The 27,753-nt window shown below is 41.7% G+C and overlaps 1 protein-coding gene and 1 long non-coding RNA gene across 16 annotated transcripts in view; one reads left to right on the forward strand and one right to left on the reverse strand.

The window, feature by feature from the left end:
• LOC309693526 (uncharacterized protein) overlaps positions 1-27,753 on the forward strand; it is a 311,788-nt gene that overhangs the window by 90,212 nt on the left and 193,823 nt on the right. For 6 of the 15 annotated variants that reach the window (XM_082512832.1, XM_082512827.1, XM_082512831.1 and 3 more), the window contains one exon: positions 121-4,024. The exons of 7 other annotated variants lie outside the window; for them this stretch is intronic. In XM_082512832.1, the coding sequence (XP_082368958.1) occupies positions 121-2,289 (2,169 nt within the window). In that variant the 3' untranslated portion in view covers positions 2,290-4,024. Of the gene's footprint in view, positions 1-120; positions 4,025-21,945; positions 22,038-27,753 lie in introns of those variants that run through there. 2 more of the 15 variants (XR_014272667.1, XM_082512830.1) reach the window with 2 other exon arrangements.
• On the reverse strand, positions 8,985-18,727 carry LOC309696777. The gene is made up of 3 exons (XR_014273651.1): positions 18,612-18,727; positions 12,096-12,348; positions 8,985-9,835 (listed from the first exon to the last, which is right to left on the reverse strand). It is a non-coding gene; the product is annotated as an uncharacterized lncRNA (long non-coding RNA).

The raw sequence follows: 27,753 nt of genomic DNA on the forward strand, positions 1-27,753 counted from the left end.
GGTGGTAACACACCTACAATGTGTTTTTTGACATGTCTGATTCCACCAATGGAGGGAGTTTCAGTTTGTTCCACGACTGCATTTCACTCACTGCCTCTGTTTGTATCTCTGTCACTGCAGGACCAACATGGAGCAAGAAGTCAGCGCTCTCAGGAGGCCGACAAACCTCACAGAAGAAAAGGAAAGAAAACCTACAGCTGTGATGAGTGTGGGAAGGATTTTACCCGGGCTGGACACTTAAAAAGACACCAACTCATCCACAGTGGAGTTAAACCTCACAGCTGTGACTTGTGTGGAAAGTCTTTTACCCTGGCTGGATATTTAAAAACACACCAACTCATCCACACTGGAGTTAAACCTTACAGCTGTGACTTGTGTGGAAAGTCTTTTACCTTGGCTGGACACTTAAAAAAACACCAACTCATCCACACTGGAGTTAAACCTTACAGCTGTGACTTGTGTGGAAAGTCTTTTACCTTGGCTGGACACTTAAAAAAACACCAACTCATCCACACTGGAGTTAAACCTTACAGCTGTGACTTGTGTGGGAAGGAGTTTACCTGGGCTCTAAGCCTAAAAAAACACCAACTCATCCACAGTGGAGTTAAACCTTACAGCTGTGACTTGTGTGGAAAGTCTTTTACCCAGGCTGGAGACTTAAAAAGACACCAACTCATCCACACTGGAGTTAAACCTTACAGCTGTGAGTTGTGTGGGAAGGATTTTACCTGGGCTCAAAGCCTAAAAAAACACCAACTCAACCACAGTGGAGTTAAACCTCACAGCTGTGACTTGTGTGGAAAGTCTTTTACCCTGGCTGGATATTTAAAAACACACCAAGTCAGCCACACTGGAGTTAAACCTTACAGCTGTGACTTGTGTGGGAAGGATTTTACCTGGGCTCAAAGCCTAAAAAAACACCAACTCATCCACAGTGGAGTTAAACCTTACAGCTGTGACTTGTGTGGAGAGTCTTTTACCCACGCTGGAAGCTTAAAAACACACAAAGTCATCCACAGTGGATTTAAACCTTACAGCTGTGACTTGTGTGGAAAGTCTTTTACCCACGCTGGAAGCTTAAAAATCCACCAAATCATCCACAGTGGAGTTAAATCTTACAGCTGTGAGTTGTGTGGAAAGTCTTTTACCAAGGCTGGGGGCTTAAAAACTCACCAACTCATCCACAGTGGAGTTAAAGCGTACATCTGTGACTTGTGTGGAAAGTCTTTTACCCTGGCTCAAAACCTAAAAATACACCAAATCATCCACAGTGGAGTTAAAGCGTACAGCTGTGACTTGTGTGGAAAGTCTTTTACCCACGCTGGAAGCTTAAAAACACACAAAGTCATCCACAGTGGAGTTAAAGCGTACAACTGTGACCTGTGTGGAAAGTCTTTTACCCTGGCTCAAAACCTAAAAAGACACCAAATCATCCACAGTGGAGTTAAAGCGTACAACTGTGACCTGTGTGGAAAGTCTTTTACCCACGCTGGAAGCTTAAAAACACACAAACTCATCCACAGTGGATTTAAACCTTACAGCTGTGAGTTGTGTGGAAAGTCTTTTACCCAGGCTGGGGGCTTAAAAACTCACCAACTCATCCACAGTGGAGTTAAAGCGTACATCTGTGACTTGTGTGGAAAGTCTTTTACCCTGGCTCAAAACCTAAAAATACACCAACTCATCCACAGTGGAGTTAAAGCGTACAGCTGTGACTTGTGTGGAAAGTCTTTTACCCTGGCTGATAGCCTAAAAAAACACCAAGTCATCCACAGTGGAGTTAAACCTTACAGCTGTGACTTGTGTGGAAAGTCTTTTACCCACGCTGTAAACTTAAAAACACACCAACTCATCCACAGTGGAGTTAAACCTTACAGCTGTGAGTTGTGTGGAAAGCGTTTTACCCAGGCTGGGGGCTTAAAACGACACCACGTCATCCACAGTGGAGTTAAACCTTACAGCTGTGACTTGTGTGGAAAGTCTTTTACCCACGCTATAAACTTAAAAACACACCAACTCATCCACAGTGGAGTTAAACCTTACAGCTGTGAGTTGTGTGGAAAGTCTTTTACCCAGGCTGGGGGCTTAAAACGACACCACGTCATCCACAGTGGAGTTAAACCTTACAGCTGTGACTTGTGTGGAAAGTCTTTTACCCACGCTATAAACTTAAAAACACACCAACTCATCCACAGTGGAGTTAAACCTTACAGCTGTGAGTTGTGTGGAAAGTCTTTTAAATCTCCACATCAGCTGAAAAAACACCAACAGATCCACACCAGAAAGTAACTCTACAAGTGCAGTTACTGTGAGGATGTCTTTAATTTTTTATCTTGTAATTTTAACCTGATTGTTTGGAACAAATATGATCAGTAAACTTATGGAGGAATTCCTCGACTTACAATGTCTTTGTTTAGAAGTGGAGCGAAGCACATGGATCCATTTCTCAACCCTGTCGTCACTGTGGTGGTGGGAAAGCATTTTTCTGTGATCTTTTTAGAAAGACTTCCAATCATCAACCACAACCACATAAAACCACATCAACATAGCCACACTGGAGACAAAATGAACTACTGCAAAGAATGCGGGAGAGGCTTCCACACACCAAGCACATTAAAAATACATGAACTCTTCCACAGTGGGGTCAAAAAGCACATCTGTGACCAGTGTGGGTCATCCTTCACCACTGAACATGAGCTCAATGAAAAAGCATAAGGGAATCCACACAGGAGAGACACCACACAAGTGCAGACACTGTGACAAAAGCTTCTCACAATCAGGTCATCGTAACAAACATGAACGTACACACATGGAAGTGAAATTCAGCTGTGACCAGTGTGACAAGAGCTTCAGGAATCTCAGTTCATACTCCGAACACAAACGATCCCACGCTGTAAATAAACTGTTTCACTGTTACCAATGTGCAAAAACATTCACTTCATTATCTGCTCTGTGCAAACATCAGCCTGATCATGCAGGACTGAAATCACTGGATCACAATGAATCTGAAGAGAGAGAAAGATCCTCTTCTGGTTTCAGGCTCAGACTTAAAAACCTTGAGATCAGGCTCCACAGAGTTCAGATGGAATCTCCTGTAAAGAGTGTCAGCTGATGTCACACTTGGATCTGATGAGGTAGCTGTGATTTCTGGAGCTGCAGTGAATAATCCTGAATGCTACATTTAGGAAGCTGCATGTATAGATATGCATATCAAGTTTATTATTTTTCCTTTGAGGGATTTTAATTCTCTAAAATGTTATCCCTGTTACATTTTATTCTTTGTTTATTAGGACACAGTAGTGTTTAGTAGTTGTATTCATTTTATGTGTTACCTAAGTTAAATTTCAATCCTTCCTTCATATTTAATCTTTTGCTGAGGTAAAATCTTCTCTTAAATCATTTTCTCCCAAAACTACAAATGTTTTCACAGCAGTTGCTCTTAAAACCTCCAAAATGAACTAAATCTGTCCACCAGCTTTGAAACAACCCCTGCTGTGACTTTATGTCCAGAAAAAAAGAAACTCAAGCTGAACTAGTTTTGGGCTGTACTTCCATGTAATGCCAGTTTGTACCAGAAGATGAAGCAGTGAGTCAGTGTAACCTTTATTCAATTAGGCAAAGACCACATTCATATTCACAGTGGCAGCAAAGAAATGTTGAAAGTTAAAAACAGCAGCACACATCAGGACCAATTTAAAGATCATAAGGTGACTACTTTTACTTAATTCAAATTCCTTCAAATTTTGGCTCCTCCTTTCACTTTAGTGTATTTACTGTATCCTTGAAGTCCACATGTTGTTTTTTAATGACTTCATTTTGATCCACATGTTCTGCAGCTGTTTTCCTGTTGATTTGACGTTTGTATTATGAAATCTTGATAATGTTAAAGCATTAGTTATATTTGATGAACTCTGTGTAAAGTTTGTCTTATTAAACAGTTTGTTGTGAAAATGAAGAAATGGTCTCAGAACAAGTAGTTTGAGCCATGATTTCAGATTCAAACTAATTTAACTGTTTTCAGTGGTACATGTGGAGGTTTATCAGAGGAGGCGACTTGGCTGTTCTCCACTCACACAGAACAGGGTTCCTGCAGCTCATTAAAAACTAGAGATGGCACGATACCACTTTTTTATGTCCGATACCAATATCATAAATTTGGATATCTGCCGATACCGATATGAATCCGATATAGTGTTTTTTAATCAACAAAACTGTTTTTTAAAATATCTTGCTGCATTTTGCAAGTCTGCAAGTTCATACTCAAGTTTAAAACAACAACTACACTAAAGCTATTCTGTTATACCTGTATACAAAAAAAAATATTTCTTAGTTCAGCAATACTGATCAATCTAATAAACTTAAACCTACACCATCCTCCCTACTCTGGTATTTTAAAGAGTACTTAGCGTAAATATTAAGCAACCTACAGTGGGGCAAAAAAGTATTTAGTCAGCCACCGATTGTGCAAGTTCCCCCACTTAAAATGATGACAGAGGTCAGTAATTTGCACCAGAGGTACACTTCAACTGTGAGAGACAGAATGTGAAAAAAAAATCCATGAATCCACATGGTAGGATTTGTAAAGAATTTATTCGTAAATTAGGGTGGAAAATAAGTATTTGGTCACCTCAAACAAGGAAAATGTCTGGCTCTCACAGACCTGTAACGTCTTCTGTAAGAAGCTTTTCTGTCCCCCACTCGTTACCTGTATGAATGGCACCTGTTTGAACTCATCATCTGTATAAAAGACACCTGTCCACAGCCTCAAACAGTCAGACTCCAAACTCCGCCATGGCCAAGACCAAAGAGCTTTCGAAGGACACCAGGAAAAGTATTGTAGACCTGCACCAGACTGGGAAGAGTGAATCTACAATAGGCAAGCAGCTTGGTGTGAAAAAATCAACTGTGGGAGCAATCATCAGAAAATGGAAGACATACAAGACCACTGATAATCTCCCTCGATCTGGGGCTCCACGCAAGATCTCATCCCGTGGGGTCAAAATGATCATGAGAACGGTGAGCAAAGATCCCAGAACCACACGGGGGGACCTGGTGAATGACCTGCAGAGAGCTGGGACCAAAGTAACAAAGGTCACCATCAGTAACACACTACAACGGCAGGGAATCAAATCCCGCAGTGCCAGACGTGTTCCGCTGCTGAAGCCAGTGCATGTCCAGGCCCGTCTGAAGTTTGCCAGAGAGCACATGGATGATACAGCAGAGGATTGGGAGAATGTCATGTGGTCAGATGAAACCAAAGTAGAACTTTTTGGTATAAACTCAACTCGTCGTGTTTGGAGGAAGAAGAATACTGAGTTGCATCCCAAGAACACCATACCTACTGTGAAGCATGGGGGTGGAAACATCATGCTATGAGGCTGTTTTTCTGCCAAGGGGACAGGACGACTGATCCGTGTTAAGGACAGAATGAATGGGGCCATGTATCGTGAGATTTTGAGCCAAAACCTCCTTCCATCAGTGAGAACTTTGAAGATGAAACGAGGCTGGGTCTTCCAACATGACAATGATCCAAAACACACCGCCCGGGCAACAAAGGAGTGGCTCCGTAAGAAGCATTTGAAAGTCCTGGAGTGGCCTAGCCAGTCTCCAGACCTCAACCCCATAGAAAATCTGTGGCGGGAGTTGAAAGTCCGTGTTGCTCGGCGACAGCCCCAAAACATCACTGCTCTCGAGAAGATCTGCATGGAGGAATGGGCCAAAATACCAGCTACTGTGTGTGCAAACCTGGTAAAGACCTATAGTAAACGTTTGACCTCTGTTATTGCCAACAAAGGTTATGTTACAAAGTATTGAGTTGTATTTTTGTTATTGACCAAATACTTATTTTCCACCCTGATTTACGAATAAATTCTTTACAAATCCTACCATGTGGATTCATGGATTTTTTTTTTCACATTCTGTCTCTCACAGTTGAAGTGTACCTCTGGTGCAAATTACTGACCTCTGTCATCATTTTAGGTGGGGGAACTTGCACAATCGGTGGCTGACTAAATACTTTTTTGCCCCACTATAAGTAATAGGGTTCCAACTCCCAGCAACAACAAAAATAAATAAATAAAAAATAGGGAACCACCCCTCACGCGCCACCTCATGATGCTTAATCGACGTAATCAACCTTAATTTGATGCAGTGTGAAAAAAAATGCACAGAAATCAATTCTTTTTCAAGAAATATTAAATAGATTCAACATCTTTCTTCAACAAAATTGCAGACTGCACAGATGGTACCTTCCCAAAGTAAAAAGTACTATAGCTTACTAGGGTATATATATTAGACTTAATAGTTACTATATACAGTAATTGACTTCTATTCATTTTACATCAAATTAAAACTTTGGGTGTAAGATTTGGATAATTATTTATTAAAAGCTCGACATTTTAAATGAGAATAAGAAAGAAAAGTCTGTCTTTGTGCCCCCTTTTCCCTGTTCATGCCCTATCGGCCCCCTTGGCTAAACTTTGCTAGATCCGCCCCTGCACAGTTACAGCCGTCAGCTACGTAGAAAAAGATCCTGGTGTAGAAAGTAATATTAAATAAATTCTAACAACAGCTTATCAAGCTTAAACGTGCTGCTGTTGTTCAGCCGCTGGTTTCCTCTTTCTGGTGCAAAGTGGGCCAAAAACAAACAAGAGAGACAGACTCGCGACAGAAAAGCCGATCAGCTGATCAGTTTCACGATTGAAGTAGCAGCCGGAGAGCAAGAGGCAGTCGCTTGTTAAGCTTAACGTGGGAATGCTTTACAAACATTCAGAGATGGACTTACACACTTGCTTTACTTCTCTCGGGATAACTTTGTCGGAGATGAAATGCCAGGTTGCTAGCGAAGCTCCACATGCTATCCAGACCACCGACAGGTCCCGCATGCCACAGCCGCTCTATCACGTGATGCATACTGCTCCGACGTGCTAACGTTCTGATGTGAGTTAGGCGTGTTGCAAGTTTTGTGAGGTGCTTTCGTGATATTTAATGGATCGGATTACATTTTTTTTAATTTTCTCCGATATCCGATCCAGTAATTTAGGTCAGTATCGGACCGATACCGATACGTAATATCGGATCGGTCCATCTCTATTAAAAACTCTAAAATGATCTTCAAGGACTAAAATATTTGATTTTTCTCAAAAACGTGCTGTGGGCATGACGCTTTTAGAGCGTGTGTTTAAGATGCATTGTGATTAACATCTCACACATTCCAATAAAGCAGATGTTCCTGCATTGCAACAGCGCTTTGCAGATGTGTTCCCCCCCTGCCCGTGTGCACGACTCTCATGGAGCACCACTTTGAAACACAGCTGATTGGCAGATTCCCTTGTCTGCAGAGTCCAAAGACAAAAACGGCCTCCTCCACTCTGTGTGGTTCGTACCAATTCGTCACACTTCCGTTTGGCTTGTTGGAAGCCCCGGCCAGTTTTCAGCACTTCCTGTAGCGATAGCTGCGTCTTCACACTGCATATGCTGTTTCTTACCTGGATGATGTCATCATTCATAGTGATACCTCAGTGGAGCATGTGCAGTGGTTGGTCACGGTCCTGGATTCCCTGAGGCAGGCAGTGCTGATGGCAAACCCGAACAAGTGTGTGGTTGGAGGGAGGTACAGAATTTTTTGGTACAATTTTGAGACCCCATTTGGAGGCTGATTACACCACAGCGACGTGATGAAGGCTGTCCCAATTCCAAATGCGGCCGGAAATGCGCACTTCATTTCCCCGGACTTGAAGGAGTCAGGTGTATCATTCGTGGACTACAGGAGGAATGCTGACCCACATCCACCCATCCACATTAAGGGGACGGCTGTGGAGCGTGTGAGCAGCTTCAAGTTCCTGGGAGTCCACATCTCCGAGGATCTCACCTGGACGACCAACTGCTCCAAGCTGGTCAAGAAGGCTCACAGGCGCCTCGTCTTCTTGAGGACTCTGAGGAAGAACCACCTGTCCTCAGACATCCTGGTGAACTTCTATCGCTGCACCATCGAGAGCATCCTGACCAACTGTATAACAGTCTGGTATGGGAACTGCTCTGCCTCAGACCGGAAGGCGTTGCAGAGGGTCGTGAAAACTGCCCAGCGCATCGCCGGAGCACCACTTCCTGCCATAAAAGACATCTACAGGAAGCGGTGTCTGAAAAGGGCTGGGAAAATCATCAAAGACCCCAGTCACCCATCACATGGACTCTTCACCCTCCTGCCCTCTGGGAGGCGCTACAGGAGCCTCCGGACTAAGACCACCAGGTACCGGAACAGCTTCTTCCCCACAGCTGTCAGACTCCTGAACTCTGCCTCCTGACATCTGACCCACGTTAACACATGGACTGAACATACACGCACCCACAATGGACAACTGTACCCTCAAACACACAATAATAACATGGAGTGAACCACTACTCACAACCACTAGCACTTTATATAGCCTCTGTAGGAATTATATCTCACTTATCTTAACTGCACTACTGTATAGCTCTGTGTAAATAATCATTCTGTACATTCGATAATTTTTAACCCTACAACTGTTTGCAGCTTGCATAGTTCCCATTTCTGTATAGCTGTATATCTCAGATTTCTGTAAAGTTGTTTATTTCATATTCTGTATAGTTTTTCATATTTATATCCTGTTCATAGCCTGTACATAGCTTGTACTCACTACAGCCTGTACATACTTATAGTTATAGAATATTTACAACATACTTCATACCGTGTACATTATAACATACCATAATAGACCCATTTCTGTAATATACTCACATATCTATAAAGTTGAATTCTATTCTATTCATTCGTGGCGCAACATATCCCAGAATTCATAGCGCAGCCTTTACTGTGGCTAATAAAAAAAAGGCAGATGGCAGAAGCGTGGTGGCTGAAGAGTAAACTTTTGAGTATTGAATTTTTCAACCTCATCAGTTAACGCTGTCCATGCAGATATTATAGATTTGTAAATGATTAGCTAACAATCTTGTCAACACAAAGTTCTTTATTGACAGGCAGTGGGGAGAGGGGACACCTGGGCAGTGTATTTACTGCATATAATGTGTTATCAACCTTTTCATCTTTTCTCATTACCCACAGCTACCTCCACTTCTGTTGGGCTTAGGCTACTCACTAGGGCTGGGTATCATCACTGATTTCTATAATTGATTTGATTAAATTCAATTTTGACTCAGTAAGTGTTTCAAAGTAACTGAGGATAAAACACAAAACAACAGCAAGCTAATCATTTTTCAATTTGGCATAATTTAAAAAAAAAGTATTAAGCAGAAAAAATATAGCTTTCTTTAGGCCGGAGAGGAACAAAAGCTGCAGCTCAGAATCGGTGAGATGTTGACTTTCTGCTCCGACGGCGTGTCCGCGTTCATGTCGTCGGGTGAGAAACACGACATGTCACTGATGCATCGGGTCCGTGCTTTGTGTTCATGTCTTTGTGTGGAATCTGTTCACCTGCTCTCATTTATTGTTTGTTTGGTGGTCATTGTAATAGTTTTGTGAGCGCCTGGCGTTTCTGGCAAAATACATAGAATAAATGACTGAATGAATAAATGGAGCTGCTGCAGAAAAAGCACGATCTCCTCTAAGTTTATGCTCAGTCCTGGGTACATTCAGGAACAGCTGATCAGCTGATCTGAGAGACGTGGGCGCTTCATAGATACAGAGAAAAACCCAACAATCATATGACCCCCTATGAGCAAGCACTTTGGCGACAGTGGGAAGGAAAAACTCCTTTTTGACAGGAAGAAACCTCCGGCAGAACCAGGCTCAGGGAGGGGCGGGGCCAGCTGCTGCGACCGGTTGGGGTGAGAGAAGGAAGGCAGGATAAAAGACATGCTGTGGAAGAGAGACAGAGGTTAACAGATATGATTCAATGCAGAGAGGTCTATTAACACATAGTGAGTGAGAAAGGTGACTGGAAAGGAAAAACTCATCATCATGGGAATCCCCGGCAGCCTACATCTATTGAAGCATAACTAAGGGAGGATTCAGGGTCACCTGGTCCAGCCCTAACTATATGCTTTAGCAAAAAGGAAAGTTTTAAGCCTAATCTTAAAAGTAGAGATAGTGTCTGTCTCCCAAATCCAAACTGGAAGCTGGTTCCACAGAAGAGAGGCCTGAACACTGAAGGCTCTGCCTCCCACCAGTGTGTGAATGTGTGTGTGAATGGGTGGATGACTGGATATGTAAAGTGCTTTGGGGTCCTTAGGGACTAGTAAAGCGCTATATAAATACAGGCCATTTGCCATTTACCATTCTACTTTTAAATACTCTAGGAAAAACAAGTAGTTCTGCAGAGCGAGAGCGAAGTGCTCTAATAGGGTGATATGGTACTACAAGGTCATTAAGATAAGATGGGGCCTGATTATTTAAGACCTTGTATGTGAGGAGCAGGATTTTGAATTCAATTCTGGATTTAACAGGAAGGCAATGAAGGGAAGCCAAAACAGAAGAAATCTCTCTCTTTCTAGTCCCTGTCAGGACTCTTGCTGCAGCATTTTGGATTAGTTGAAGACTTTTCAGTGAGTTTTTTGGACATCCTTATAATAATGAATTCTAGTAGTCCAGCCTGGAAGTAATAAATGCATGAACTAGTTTTTCAGCATCACTCTGAGACAGGATATTTCTAATTTTAGAGATGTTGCGCAAATGGAAGAAAGCAGTCTTACATATTTGTTTAATATGTGCGTTGAAGGACATGTCCTGGTCAAACGTTACTCCAAGGTTCATCACAATGTTACTGGAGGCCAAGGTAATGCCATCCAGCGTAAGAATCTGTGTTATGGCCATTTTTGTTGAATGCTTTTGGAAAGTGATTGGTTTATTAGTTTATGGACCCTCCCATTAATTAAGAGATTAAGAGCACCCGGGATGGGTGTGGTAAAGAGGTTTTTGTTTTGTTTGCCAAATGTCAGATGGGAGGACGGGAGGGTTAAAAAATGATTTTTTGACCACTTTTGAATTGTTAAAGAAAGTTAAGTTAACTTTCGTTTAAGTTTTAAGAAGTTATTTGGCTGATTTCTGTTTGTATTTTTTTTTTCCTGAAATAAACGGCATATGATTTTTAAACAATGAGTCAGAAGTGCGTTCCAAAACAAACCTCCCGTTGCCACCCACGGCCTTTCCTTGGATTTTTTTTGTTTGGAAAGTAAAAGGCCGCGACATTTAAGTCAAAAAATCATTTTGACTCGCTTGGATGTCAACTTGGAAGATGGGAAAACTTGCATGAATTGGACTTGGAAGATTGGATCTTCGCAGAATGGACTGAAAAAATGACGCAAAGTTCGTGAGTAAATGCGAAACTTTGTTTGGATCAACCGAGATGCTGAGCTGCAACATGAAACATTTGTATTAAACAATTATCTTTTGGACCTTGTGAAACGAATTTTCTGGTTAAAATGGAGGAACAAGAAAGAGAGCTTTTTAATTTAATTAAAAAACGCAGAGCGAAGCTTGGCGTTCTGACAAGAAAACGAAATGACATTAATGCTCTCATTGATGCTGGAGAATCAAAAGCCTCCATAGATGAACACATGAGAACATTTAATGATTATTTGGGAGAGTTTATGGACTCACAGACTTCAGTTCAAAAATTGCTGAACGATGACGAAAAAGAAACAGATCACAGCGATTGGTATGAACCTAAGCTGATCAGTTTTAAAGACTTTCTGCATGAAATCGACACTTGGTTAACTGCAGACCCTGATCCACAAAAGGATGAAGTTGCAGCCTCTAATGTTGAATCAAAGGTAGCATCTCATGACAGTGACATTGCGCCGCATGATAGTGTCTCACAAGTAGCGCAAGAAGCGAGCGACATGATTTCTGAACGAGTTGCTAAACCTGGCAGCAAGGGCTCTAGTAAAGCGCCCAGTAATGTTACTGCAGCCTTAAGTTTAAGGAGTAAAAGCTCACGTGCGGCTTCAATTGCGCTGATGGAAGCTGAAGTGGAAAGAGCCGCTTTAAAAGCGGAGGTGGACGCACTGCAAGAAAAACATGCACTCGAACTGGAAGAAGTTCAATTAAAAGCAAGAAAAGAAGCATTGGCTCTAAGAACTAAGTTGATTAAGGCTGATGCAAAAAGGCAAATTCTCACCTCTGCTCAGGATCGGCAGAGCCTTGCATCCAGGGCTGAGGTTGAATCAGAAGGCGGGATTACAGCGCCTTCTGGAACATCTACAGAGTTCATACCTGCTGCTACAGCTCGAAAGGCTCCAAGACCAAAGAAAACCCCTTTAGTTCATTCTCCTTTGCCAATGCCCCTAGAGACACATGCGCCTGCTGGGGTCAAACCAGAAGGGGAGAGCCCAAAGCCAATCTCTTCACAGGTTGATGTTCACAGCAGTGCCCTAATAGAGATTATGACAAAGCAAAATGAAATTACTCAGATGCTTGTAAACCAACAGAGGTTGTCACTGCTTCCAGCTATAGACATTCCTGTTTTTGGTGGTGATCCTTTGCGTTTTAGATCCTTTCTTAAGGCTTTTGAACAAGGAATAGAGACTAAAACTGATAATATGCAGGATAGGCTTTATTATTTAGAACAGTTTACTACAGGACAGCCCAGAATTTTAGTGAGAAGTTGTATGCACATGAGTCCACAGACAGCTTATGTTGAGGCAAAAAGGCAGCTTGAGTGGAACTTTGGTAACAGAGCAAAGATAACGTCTGCATTTATAGACAAGGCTCTTAACTGGTCAGTTTTAAAGTCTGATGATGCTTCAGCATTACGTGCTTACACATTCTTTCTAAGAAGCTGCTTCAACACAATGGATGAAGCTGGGTTTCTTGATGAGCTGGAAAATTCAACCAATATGAGGATTCTTGTTTCAAAGTTGCCTTTTAGACTTCGTGATAAATGGCGACTAATAATCGTTGATATAACAGAAAAGTGCGATCGCAGAGCAGGGTTTAAAGATCTTCTTGATTTTCTTGAAAAGCAAACAAGAGCTGCATTAGATCCTGTTTTTGGAGAGAGTCAAAACACAAAAGAAAAGATAGCTTCAAAACCATCAAAGACACCGCTTAAAACTAAAAGCAGTAGCTTTGCTACTTCTGTAGCTGTAGTTTCAGAACAGATCAATGACAAACTCAAACCGGAACGGATTCAGATAAGCCATGAAGATAAAGGGTTAGATCAAACTCGGTGCTTGTTTTGTGACCAAACTCATTTTTTGGACGTATGTGACTTATTCAAACTAAAGGCCAACAAAGAAAAGGTGACATTCCTTAAGAGTAAAGGTTTATGCTTTGGTTGCTTACAGAGAGGCCACATGAGTAAAGCTTGTCCACATCGTTTGACGTGCCACACCTGTAACAAAAATCACCCTACTGTTCTCCACATAGACTCAAATGAACGGCAGTGGCAAGCAGCTAAAGCTGAATGTAAGGAATCATCAGTCTCAAATGCTCTTGTTTCTTTGAACTTTGGTCGCTATACTGGGGCCGGGGCTAATGAATGTGCCTTGTCAGTTGTTCCAGTAAAAGTGAAGTTGGAAAATGGGACGAAGGTTGTGGAGACGTACGCCTTTCTTGATCCCGGCAGCTCTGCAACGTTTTGCACTGAGGCGTTGATGATGCAGTTAAATGCATCTGGAAAAAAAGTGGAAATCATGTTAAAGACTATGGGTCAGGAAAGGCCAGTGAGTAGCTATAAACTTTTTGGTATGGAAGTAGCTGCTTTGAAACAGAATGAGTATTTGAGGTTGCCTGATGTGTACACTCAAAAGTTTATTCCTGTCACTAAAGAAAATATCCCTAAAGAAGAAAACTTAAGAAAATGGCCTTACTTAAAGGAGGTTGAGTTGACACCGATAAATGCTGGCATTGGGCTGCTTATTGGTGTGAATTCTCCCAAAGCGCTGGAACCTTGGAGAATCATTAACAGTGAGGGTAATGGACCCTATGCTGTGCTAACTCGTCTCGGTTGGGTTGTCAATGGGCCACTCAGTCAGGGTAGTGAAAGGGATGAGCATGATGCTAGTTTTGTCCAGGTAAACCGCATTTCTATAAGTAGTTTAGAGGAAATGCTGGTTAAGCAGTATAATCAAGATTTTGTGGAGAACCAGTGTAATGAGCGTGCAGAAATGTCTGTAGAAGATAAACAGTTCATGAACATAATGTCAGAGTCAGCTGTACTTAAGGATGGCCATTATTACTTGAAATTACCCTTTCGTAAGAATGCCAAACAACAAGCAGGTGGCTCAGCAGAGGGCGCAATATCTGCTAAAACGGTTTCAGAAGGATCAGTTATTCTTTGAAGAATACAAAGAATTCATGCACAATGTTAGTATGGAGGGACATTCAGAAATCATACCACAAGAACAGTTGAAGAATGAGGAAGGAAAGGTGTGGTATATACCTCATCATGGGGTCTACCACCCCCGCAAGAAAACACTGCGTGTTGTGTATGATTGTGCTTCAACATTTTCTGGAACATCACTGAACAAAGAGCTATTACAAGGCCCAGATCTGACTAGCACTTTATTAGGTGTGCTGATTCGCTTTCGGCAGGGTCCAATAGCACTTATGACAGACATTAAAGGGATGTTTCATCAGGTCAGAGTAGCTGAGGAACACGTAAACTTTTTACGTTTTCTCTGGTGGCCCGATGGTGACATCACAAAACAGCTGGTGGAACATAGAATGCTGGTCCACATTTTTGGTGCAGTATCCTCCCCCAGCTGTGCCACCTATGCACTACTAAAGACTGCTGATGACAACCAACATCTGTACCCAGAGGAGGTTATACATACAATCAGGCATAGTTTTTATGTAGATGACTGTCTTAAATCTGCTCAGTCTGTTGAGCAGGCCATCTCACTTTATCAGCAGCTTACTGAGGTGTGTGCCAAGGGGGGATTTAAGCTCAATAAGTGGGTATGTAGTGATCGCTCTGTCCTCTGTCAGATCCCGGAGGAAAATAGAGCCACAGGTGTAAAGATGCTGGACCTTAGTCGGGATCAGCTACCCACAGAAAGAGCTCTCGGTGTGCAATGGGATATTGAACGTGATGTTTTCACATTCAGTATTGTGAACAAGAACAAACCACTTACAAGACGTGGTATTCTGTCCAATGTCAGCTCCATTTATGACCCTTTGGGTTTCTTAGCTCCAGTCATTCTGCCTGCAAAACAAATTCTGCAACATCTATGTAAACTGAGGTTTGGCTGGGATGAGACAATACCAGCAGAAATGGCACAAACCTGGCAAAAATGGGTTGAGGATTTAGTTCTTCTTAACAAGTTTAGTATTGGTAGATGTGTCACACCCAAAGGATTTGGGGAGATAGAAAGTGCACAGCTGCATCACTTTTGCGATGCCAGTGAAACTGGATATGGTGCCGTATCATATCTTAGGCTATCTAATGGCAAGCAGGAAGTGTGTGTTTCCTTTATTATTGGTAAAGCAAGGGTGGCGCCGTTAAAACAAGTCACCATCCCACGTCTTGAGCTGGCTGCTGCAGTTTTAGCTGTGCGCTTAGACAAAATGCTATCAGTTGAACTTAATCTTAATCTGAGTGAGTCAGTCTTTTGGTCTGACAGCACAACTGTGCTACAGTACATTGCAAACACAACCATACGGTTCAAAACGTATGTAGCTAATAGAGTTTCCACCATTCATGCTTTGACAAAAGTTGAGCAGTGGAGGTACATCAGTTCAAAGCTGAATCCAGCCGATCCAGCCACAAGAGGAATGACAGTTGGCTGTTTCCTGAAATCGTCCACCTGGATCAGTGGTCCAGAATTTCTCAGTAAACCTGTTGGTCACTGGCCTGTAGGCATGAATTGTGTATCTGTCCATTTGGAAGCTGACCCAGAAATAAAAGGGGAGGGCCTGATGTGTGCAGCTGTGCTGAAAGAAGATGTGTGTCCCACTACTAAGCTGCTGTTGTACTTCTCCAGCTGGACAAAATTAAAAAGGTGTGTGGCATGGATCCTGAAAGTAAAAGAAAAACTTAAACTGCAAACAAGGAAAAGACAGAAGTTGCTGGGCACGCACTGTGGAAGTCAAATATGTGTTAAGCAAGAGGATAAATGGAACACTCTGCTCAAAACTGAGGATTTGTCCAAGGCTGAGGAAGCTATAGTGAGCTTTGTGCAGAGAAAACATTTTGCTGATGAAATGACTGCCCTAAACTCTGGCACTGTAAGTAAGTCAAGTCATCTGTATAAGCTTGATCCTGTAGTTGCTAATGGTGTCTTGAGAGTGGGTGGAAGACTGAGCAAAGCGGATTTACCTGAGGAAACAAAACATCCTGCAATTTTGCCAAAAGAAAGCAATGTTTCAAAGCTTATTCTTCAGTATATCCACGAAAAGATTGGTCACAGAGGAAGAAATCACATGCTTTCAACCCTTCGCCGTCAATACTGGATCCCTCATGCTAATTCAGCAGCTAGAAAAATAATCAAAGATTGTATAGTGTGTCAAAGACGACGGCAAAAGCCAGGTGAGCAGAAAATGTCTGATCTTCCTATTAACAGAATCTCAGCTGATCTTCCACCATTTACTTATGTTGGTGTTGATTATTTTGGACCAATAGAAGTAAAGAGAGGCAGGAGTCTTGTTAAGAGCCAAATCAAAAATAAAACTATGAAGACACTCATAGTCTTCATAGACAACTCTGTCGTTCAGCCACTAATTGGTGCTGCTCGGGTCAAAGTTGGGGCTGTATCAAGACACGAGGACTAAACCCCAATTCAACCAGACCCAGAACTGGGGGCCTGTTCTTCGTACCGCGCTAAGTGAGTTAGCTGGATTAGATTGTTGACGATTTTGCGTGATCCTGGATCGTTCGGTTCCCCGAAGCCCATCCGGGACTTGCTGTCATAGCAACAGAGCCGTAAGCGTAAACCTGCTGGGGAGCAGGTTTACTTTATGTAAACAGGATTAGATCGCGGCCACGCAGGTATGCCCGCGTCATTTATACGAAAGCAACAGCGATATTTTTCCACTGTTTCACCATAAATAAATAACATCACTGTAACTAAAGATAATGCAGCACCTGATCCATTTATTGATGTCACACAGATACATACAGGTCATTTCCTAAAAAAGGGAAATGTACTATTAACATTCTATTACATGTATGTGATTATTACAGATGTAATTCATATTTCAGAGTAGTAATTGCAAATTACTTCGTGTAATCAAGATGAGAGACCACGGCTATAAAAGCGAAGGTGGATTTGGGAAGCCTGTCGCAGCCATGTCCTGTCCGTATACGCGAGCCACCCATTGCGGAAGGTGCAAGATTGATAAGGAGAGTCCTCAGAATTCAGCATATATTGCGGGACAGACAGGATCCTTTAGCTCAGCGCGACAGTGTGCTCATTGAGAGATATCGATATTCCCGTGAGGGTATTATTTACTTAACCAACTTGTTGACGAGGGGGTGCAGGACCACCACCTGTCTTTATTTGCTCTGCCCTTTTCTTGGTTGCTGTTATGAACAAACAAACAGATTATTTCAGGGTCTCTTTCCAAGAGACGAAAAGCAATATAAGTGATAAATATTACCATTCCGTAGGATATTCTTATATTTCACTTTTACTTGTTCCCATGTTCTAGTGGGTCCTGTCGTGGCTCTAATGTGAAAGGGGATATAATATAACATATTATAATATAATATAATGTAATATAATATTGGATAATATAGTGTGATATGATAAATCTACCCTACCGCCTACTGGTGTTGGCCAGAGGGGCCGATGGCGCGATATGGCAGCCTCGCTTCTGTCAGTCTGCCCCAGGGCAGCTGTGGCTACACCTGTAGCTGCTTCCACCAGTGTGTGAATGTGAGAGTGACTGAATAGTGGCATTGTCATGCGCTTTGGGTGCCTTGGAAAGCGCTATATAAACCCAATCCATTATTATTATTATTATTACATTACCTACGAGTTTGATTAGTCAGCAACTTTCTGCCAGCCCTCTCTCCTTGCTTTTGCAGCCTTTGCAGTGTTCTCTTGCGTTTTAATTAAACTCTGAAACTCCTGAAATCCCTCACTCAAGAGTTCTTGCTCTGCTGCCGGAAAATACCGAGCGCGCCCCTTCGACATTTTCGCCGACCAATCAGCGGGTTGCCGATCACTGTTTCTGCTATCGATGCGTATCCCCTTTTACGGCACCCAGTGATCGCACATTACTTCATCCAGCTGTACTAATCGTCAACAGCAGGTGTGTTCGGGGAACCGGATTAGCGCGCTCACGGTTAGCGCGATGGTTTGGCCTTGGATGTTTCATTTGATCTTGGATGTAGTGAGCGACGTACGAAGCACAGGGCCCTGATCTGGAATTAAAACTGGACTGCAACAGTTTAAAATCAGGACTACTTAGGATTTAACCAAGACAGAACCAGAATCAGAACTAGATGATAGTAGCACTAAAAATCATCATAGACCTGCACTGCACCTTTTTTTTAATTCTACCAAAGTCCACTATTTAGATTGAGAAAAGTTTATATAATTATTTAGCCTTGTTGTGCAGAACGTAATAAATATAGAATTTGAAAAATAACAAACCTAAAAAGAAACACTAGGTATGAGATACATGAGTACCTATGATACGGTGATACTTTTGGTAAACAACCATGTGACTACCATGTGTGTCTCACCTGCTCTTGTTCATCTCTCTCCCTCTCTGTTTCTCTCTCTCTCTCGCTGTTCCTCTCTCTCCCTCTTTGTTCTGACAATCAAGCCAAACACCAACATCATCAAATATACAGTTGAAACCAGATATTTACATACTCTTCAGATAGGAGAGGAGAGATGCATCAGTGCAAACTGTTTCATCCTTTAAACCTAAACTCTGTGAACAGTTGACTGTTCGATGTGCTAAAGAACAGAAAACATTATTTCCCATCAGACCATGAGCAACATTCAGGCATGTAACACAGTAACACTTTTATTTTTTACATATTCAGCAGAAAGAGTTAGCTGTGTGCACTATAAAAAATTAAGAAGTGTAATTAATTTCTGCTTGGTTTCACATAAACTGTATTATTAAGGAAAAATAAGTGGGGCTCACCTCAAAATAATCAGTATAAGATCTGACTGGAGAGTTTTACGCCAGAGCCAAACTTTTGGAACTGAAATAACAACTTTGAGCGGATCAGAGACTTGTTTTGATAACATCTCCCCCTAAAACAATAAACTGTCCTCACTATCACAACCACAGCAGGAACAAGACAGGATTCTGTGGTAGATTTTTTGCAATTTGTAGTAAATTGTGCACCACAGACTTTGTAATTTACATTTGTGTCACTCATTTAAATCGTCTTCTCCTGAAAATGAAACTCTTACAAACACATATGTCATAACTTCAGTCACAAACTGACACTGAGTCTCTTCAGTAAATCCAGCAGCTTTTTAACATCAAAAGATGTCTTTGAGCTGCTGCAGAGCAGATGTTAGTAAATCTGACCCTAAAGGTTCCTTCTTCTTTAAAATTCAAACTTTGTAATGAAAGGATATTTTTAACAGGCTGTTCTCGTTTATATGACCTCCATAAAACAACAGGGTTAGAACACATTGTGACGAAGTAAGAGTTTGTTTTGTAGTCCATCTTCTGCACAATGTAGTTTCAACGGGCGGACATCCGGTGTCACATCGCTCCTCTCTTTCCCTGAGTCCTTAGCAAATCTCCTTCCCACGATTTTCATCGAGGCCAAGGAAAAGAATTTAGGAAAATGAGATAGGCGCTACTTTTGAAATAACACCCCACGTGGTTACCTTGTGACCCTGAGTCACGTGACCTCGCAGCAACAAATCACAGCAGAGCCGGAAAAGGGGGCGGAGCAAAGTGTCTGTGCAGGAGAGGAGTCGAGCAGAGAGAGCTGCTTTTTTATGAAACGGGAGTAAAGTAGTGGGACTCTCCACCATTTGACCTTAGAACTGAAGAAGCTTCTCGGATGAGAGGTGAAACGTCTTCAAGTAACTTAAAGAAGTCCAGACGCTAGTGATGGCCAAATGAAGCTTTCCGAAGCACTGAAGCTTGTATTGAAAAACGGTTCATTACTCGAAGCTTTTCAACACAGTCCTCTCCGGTGACATCTGGTGGTGAAAATTTAGAAGAGCAGCTTGAATCTGCAAAATAAAACGGACTGCTCAATTATCACTGCTCACTCAAGAGTGGAGTTCTCTCTGATATTGGGCCACCATTCCGTTGCTTTGAACATGTAATTGGTTTTGTTTTCTCGATTGGGGGGCTGAAAAAATGTAATGCGTATTTGCGTAATACATTTTGATCAATAAACTTTCCCTATTTAAACATGCACTATGGTGTGGCCTTTCTTTGCTCATAACTCCTTGATGTTGGTAAATACAATAAGTGAGCAATATATACAATATACATATGATAACGCACAGCACATTATGGAGTATGCCCCTGCTGTGAAGTCCTGCCTCCATCTACTTGTCATTTAATCACTGGACAGCTGGACAGGTTCATACAAAATATTAGATTAGGCCAATTGTCCTATACATATTTTTGACCTAGGGGTGGGACTGATTGTGAACTGGAAAGGGAAAATGCTTAGGGGGCTGAGTACGGCTGCATCGTTACTGATTTGTAGAATCATTTTGATTCGATACAGAATCCGATTCAATTTGATTGGAATCTGGAAAGTTTTGCCTCAGTCAGAAATATTACAAGTCTGATCATTTAACAGTATATATCCATAATTTCGTATCTATTAAAAGAAAGCTGACACATGTGAGCCTTAATTAGAGATGTAAACAGAGAGTTATGAAACCTGCAGCTGCAGAAGCCAGCGAAGAAAAAAGAGGCAAACAGCGCGGACCCGACGACACATCAAAATCTGACTCTGACGCGTCGGGTCCGCGCTCTGTGTTCACGCTTGTATGCAGAATCCGTAAACCTGCTCCCAGTTACTGTTTTAGCTGTATGGTGTTTGACGACATGTTGTGAGGTTTAACCCGAGATGCTGGCGTTTCAGGCATAATAACATTAATTTACAAATCGACACAGGATTGTAATGAATCAATATCACTTTATTCAATTTAGCATGGATTTTAATCAGAAAGGCGATAATCAAAACCCACCTCTAATCAAGAACTTGCAAAGTAAAAACATGATCTATGTCAGGTAGCCCTTTTGTTATTTACAGTTAAAAAGAGGATTAGTGTTACTGTGTGCTGGCTGAGTCTGTTTCTTTTCTTAGAAATAGTTTCTCCTGCCCTGGAGAAAATCCACTTGCATGGAACAGAAGAGGCTGTGGAGTGCAGGAACCACACTGCAAGCTGGTAGATATGCAGGTATTCCTGGGTCCTGCAGACTATCACCTAAAAACAATAAACAAAATGATTTTCTAAACTGTGTAGCAATGTAATGTACGTATAGTGTCAAATACATTTTTGTAGTCTTCATCAGCTTTAATGCACATGGAAGTGTTCCTAAAGTCATATGCTGTAATGATATTTACATTATGAAAACATGATTTTGGACATTTCAAGTTTTTCACTTCGGCAGATAAAATGAATTGAGCAAAATCAACTCAAAATATTTCCACACGCCAGAACGTCCTCTCTTCCTCGCTGGCTCCATATCTGTCAGTGGAATGATCACCTCTTCGCTCTCTGTCACCATCAACACACTCCACGAATCCCGTGGATGATTCACTTCCTTATATCCGTTTGAATCAGGTACCGAAGCAGTTACGTGCGTAATGAAGCTTCGGACGTCACTGGTCACGTGACTTTTGCCAAACGAAGCAAGCCTCGACACAGTGCTTCTGAACCAGTGTGTTGTTTTTTTTCGACACACGCTCCGGAGCGTCAGCTTCAAGCGGGCCATCACTACCAGACGCTTTTCTTTGCAAGCTCCTTTGACAACTTACAGGAACATATACCACTACCAACGTTTGGATCGATGTCTGCATCGATCTGCACACCCTTGTCTCCTGGATTGTAGCTGTAATCAACGGGAACCACGTGGGTCTCTGCTCCCTCATCTGTTTCCTGTTTGGAGAGACTTCCAGCTTCATCACGGAGTTTCTCTCGGTTTGTGGGCTCATCTAAAGGTAAGCACCGAGCTAACTTTAATGCGGATTCAGTTTATGTTGAGTTTAGCTCTGTTCAGAATAATAGATTGCTTGGGATACACTGGAGTTAGACAGACTGTAGAGTTTGTGATTGCTTGCAACATTATGAAATGGCGGCTGCTAGGGGGTAAGAATTAGTGATGGGCAGATGAAGCCCCATGAAGCACTGAAGCTTTTCATCCAATTGGTTCACCCCAACGCGAAGCTTCATGAAGCTTCATTTGCTCTAGCAGGACACCTACTGGACGTAAAAATAATAGCTGGCATGAATTTGAAGAGTGTGGCATTTTGCACACAGCCTGTAAATGTCAACAACAAAAGGAGTGTGTAAAACATGTATATTGTAGTGATGGCAGTATACTGTGTATATTTATAGTGGCAGTATGGGAAATGATTATTTGGAAATGCTTGAAATGGAAATGATCATTTACTGTGAGGTGAGGTGTGGTTGGGGTGTGGACAGTAGTTGTGCTTTTGTAACGTTGAGGTATGGACAGCTACACACTGAGGCTTTGAGCCTCAGTCCTGCCTGTTCACATTTTATTCTGTAAAAACTAAATTTTCACTGCTTTTATAACCTTTATTGGGGAGAACGTAGCTAGGATTTAATGATTTAACAAGTCTTTTGAATCCTTTGTCCTCCACAATGCTAAATGGCTGGGAGTCCTCAATCACCATGCTGACCAGGTCTTCATCTATTTGAGATTGTTCTCCTGAGGAAAGACAATAAAGACAAAGCACAAATATAAATATCAAACACGTAACTTATTACAGTTGTATAATATTGTTATATCATTTAGTAACATTACTGCATCCTATATTATCATTGCATTTGATGGCTCACCTGGTCTTGCTCCACAATCGGTGTTCCCCTTATTCTCATGCAAAGCTCTGTAGTGCCTAAGCATGGATGAGGTGTTGTTGTTATATCCCAGCTCCCTGGCACATAGCAAACACTTCACCTTGTACAAAAGTAAAGACAGCTTAACATAAATTGTATTGCACCATCAGTATCATGAAAATACATCTTCTGTAGAAATTTACATACCTTGTTGGGAGGAATAAGATCAAAATGTTCCCTTACAGGGGAGGACATCCTCCTCTTCTTAGCTGGCTCCATTCTCTCCAGACTTTCTCTCCTCACTCTCATAAACCTCCAAACGGTCTCCAAACTCACACTAACCGCAACTCTCCATCAAACACCCACATTTTTGAATGAAGTCTGAGGGGTTTATATCGCTGTCATATCTCGCGGCAAAGTTCGAACCACTTCATGAACCAGTCACGTGGTACAGCCGGGCAGCGAGGCTTCGGACGTCATCATTTTCAGCTCCTCCCATAAATGAAGCAAGCCTCGATACGCGCTTCGCGGAAACGCCCCCTCCATTACTCGACACACGCTCCGAAGCCTCGATACAGAACGTCCCATCACTAGTAAGAATACATATAGAAAAATAGTCTTGGAGTATGAACAAAAGGATGGGCTGCAGGGCAGGAGAACAGCCAACCCCAGGACAGGAAGCCACAGGTACAAGCCTGGGGGAGGGAAATCAGCCGTTAGAATAGGACTTCATATGATAATCTCCAGATGCATCTGTATTTTTGTTAGGGAAAATACTCTAAAACACTTCTTCAGTAAAGACTCAGAGAAGAGAAACACACAGAACTTCTTGCTAGCAAGGGCAGCCTCCAGACTGAGACCCCAGTGAGAGAACTGCCCCGGTCTTTATTTATACTCCATTGAGCGTATGTGTGTGTGTGTGGTGTGTGTGTTGATCAAAGGGTCATATAACATGAAAGCACAAAAGGTACATCCTTGGTCATAAAGAGGGTAGTCTCCCCCACCCTAGATGGCACGGTGAGGAAGTCCAGCAGTTAAAGCACTTAGACTAAAACAGACATAGCTACGTTAAAACAATAAAACAAGGTACGACCTCTCCCACGCTCCCAGGATGTGGGGGTGAACCAAGCCTGCTAAAAATCACACATCCTGTCACTACCAAATAACTACAAACAGCATCCTACCATAAGCAAACTTATATCACTAAAAGATTATACTGACTACTAAATACAATTTTCCATTGACAATTTTATTGTCTTCCAGCGCAAATAAAGACGTCTGATAAAATAAAGACACTGTTTAGTCTTAATGTTTATTACGTATTATACACAAATGCAATAAGCAGCAGGTGCTATAGGCATCTGGAAGCACCTGTATATACAATTCTAACATGTGATTAACACACTAGGACTCCCAGGCTTCTACCGTTCTACCTTTAAAAGCCGGAGAGCAGTCAAATGACTGGTAGGCTTTTAGCTAAGCTTTAGCTTCAGCCAAGTGGAAGCTAAATTGGCTAGTCATTCATATGTATATTAGGTTGTTACCTAGGAATTCTGGAGGGAGGGGAGTGGGTGTGTGTGAATGAGGGAGCTGCTAAAAGCTGTGAACTTCCTTTTGTGTTTCATCTTGAAGCATTCTCAATCATCAAGAATGGACTATTCAACATGCACAACAAACGGAGCATGTTCATTGGTTCATGGACCTCCCTGAACTAATGGCATTTATTGCAATTGTCATCTTGCGGGGGGTTTACAGGGTTCCATCTGTAAATGACTGCTGGTCAGCAAACCTGGGAAACACACAGATAATTGGAACTATGGCACGAAGCCGCTTCCAAGATATGATGCAACACCTACGCTTTGATGACAAGGGGATGACCACCCGCTGTGATCGAGCAAAGACTGATAAGTTCAGTCTGATAAGAACCAGATATTTATGTACTCTTCAGATAAAAACAGATACACTTTTTAATTGTAACATCAAATCAGACTAAATTTCTTTAGATTGATGAATATAAAAAAACACATTTGTTAACTTTAAGAGTAAAGACAGAAACTATCTGTATTTCTTAATTGCAAATGGCACCAAATTGTATTCAAAATTGAGCCACACTTATGGAGCTCCACAATCCTTTTCCTGGTGTTTTGGTTGACATCTCTTGATTTTCCCATGTCACAGAAACAGGCTCTGTGTTTTGCCTTATATGCATCCACAGCTGTGCCACCTGTTTACTCACATGGACTCTACTAACCTATCAGAAGCTTCTTCAGCTCAGAATGGAATCGTCTGCAGTTTTCTTATTAATTAACAATAAACTTAGTGTATATGTACTCCTAAATATGATGAAAGTGATAAAAAATAGACAGCTCTGTCTCTCTTTATTCTGACATTTAATTAATTCAAAATATATTTCAATATTTATTTATCCAAAACAAAACAAGTTTACTCTAAATTGATGTTGTACAGTAAAAAAAAATGTTCTTCTGCACCAGCAGCCCCAGGCTTTTACCTTTCTACCTATTAGACCCAGAGAGTTGTCAAATGACTGGTAGGCTTTTGGCTTCAGCGAAGTGGAAGCTAAATTGGCTAGTCATTCATATGTTAATTAGGCTGTTACCTAGGAATTCTGGAGGGAGGGGAGTGGGGGTGAGTGATTGAGGGGGTGGGGGAGCTGCTAAAAGCTGTGAACTTCCCTTTTGTGTTTCATCTTGATGCATTCTCAATCATCCAGGGAAATAAATCTCCAAAAGTCACCAACTTGGAGTGTTTCAGTTTGCCGTCTTAGGGAGAAATCAACACACGTGGGTGTATGTCCTTTGTTGCTGAGATTTATTGATAAAAACAGAACAAAAAACCAACCATTTGTACACATTTTTACAAATAATAATAAAAAGTGAGTGAGTGAGTACATTTCAACATTCAAAGGAGGAGATACTGGAATTATAATTAGTATCTATGCATGCATTTGTGATTTTGTTTGACCTTCCCATTGCTCACAATTTGAATTTGTTCACACTGCAGATGAGGAGACTGCTTCTCTGCAATCACTTCAATCAGCAATCCTGGCACTGCCAAGGTGTCTGTAGTCTGCATTTACCACATGTATATCTGTTGCAGTGAACACATCGCACAGTGGCACATTATTAGAGAATAAGCCTTTCATCCTGTTTCCCCACTCTTTTTGTATCTCCCAGGCAAAATGTCCAAAGACAGATAATACTCTCACCATCCCAACAAATGGGTCAAAACTTCATACTGTCGCTGGGATTATTGTATGACCCACTGAGACATGGCCAGTGGGAGGAGGCAATCTTGATTTGGGGTACTTTCAGGATCCCCTTCGATAGCATGGCCTCAGGTTTTACTAAGTTTCCACCCTAAAAGTGAGGGCACAACCTCAAGGAGGTGGGGGTGGGAATGCTGCTTAGGTTTACCAAGTATGTTGTTGCAGAATCAAAGTGCTTCATCCAGCTTTGCTTTTCCTCTCGCACTGTCTCTACGTGTCTGCAGCCAGGCAGCTCAATCAGACACTGGTTATTCCTAAGGGTTTTCAAATCAAATCAAATCAAATCACTTTTTATTGTCACATCACATGTGCAGGCACACTGGCACAGCACATGCGAGTGAAATTCTTGTGTGCGAGCCCCACAAGCAACAGAGATGTGCAAACACAACAACACAAACGATACAGTACATCAGCTATAAAGCAAAGCAGATGTAAAGGCAAGGCAAGGCAAGGCAAGTTTATTTGTATAGCACAATTCAACAACAAGGTGATTCAAAGTGCTTTACAGAGACATTAGAAACAAGAACAAATAAAAAGCATGATTTAAAATTGATTAAAACAAGCAAATAAACTAACTAATTAACAAACAAACAAACAAACAAACAAAACAGTATATAAAATCAAAACAGATAAAATCAGAACAGTAGATAAAATCAGTAGTTAAATGTAAGTTTTGAAATTTAAGCTTAAAGTGTGGATTTGGTGCTTTATTCAAATGCAGCTGAGAACAGGTGAGTCTTCAACCTGGATTTAAATAAACTGAGTGTTTCAGCTGATCTGAGGCTTTCTGGGAGTTTGTTCCAGATATAAGGAGCATAAAAGCTGAATGCAGCTTCTCCGTGTCTGGTTCTGACTCTGGGAACTGATAAAAGACCGGATCCAGATGACCTGAGGGATCTGGATGGTTCATACTGGGTCAGGAGGTCATTGATGTATTTTGGTCCTAAACCATTCAGAGCTTTATAGGCCAGCATCAGAACTTTAAAGTCTATCCTCTGACGGACAGGCAGCCAGTGTAAGGACCTCAGAGCTGGACTGATGTGGTCCACTTTTTTGGTCTTAGTGAGGACTCGAGCAGCAGAGTTCTGAATGAGCTGTAGTTGTCTGACTGATTTTTTAGGTAGACCTGTAAAGATGCTGTTACAGTAATCAAGCCTACTAAAGATGAATGCATGGACTAGTTTTTCCAGGTCCTGTTGAGACATCAGATCTTTTATCCTTGATATATTCTTGAGGTGATAGTAAGCTGACTTTGTTATTGTCTTAATGTGTTTTTCTAAGTTTAGGTCTGCATCCATCACTACACCCAAATTTCTCGCCTGGTTTGTGGTTTTTAGATGTATAGATTGAAGTTCTCTGGTGACCTGTAATCGTTTTTCTTTGGCGCCAAAGACTATTACCTCAGTTTTGTTTTTGTTTAGCTGGAGAAAATTGTGGCACAACCAGTCATTGATTTCCTCAATGCATTTACCAAGAGCCTGTACAGGGCCTCGGTCTCCTGGTGACATTGTGATATATATTTGTGTGTCATCTGCATAGCTGTGATAGTTTATTTTGTTGTTGTTTAT

Source organism: Aulonocara stuartgranti, assembly GCF_965226115.1.
Source record: "Aulonocara stuartgranti genome assembly, chromosome: 3".
Lineage (NCBI taxonomy): Eukaryota > Metazoa > Chordata > Actinopteri > Cichliformes > Cichlidae > Aulonocara > Aulonocara stuartgranti.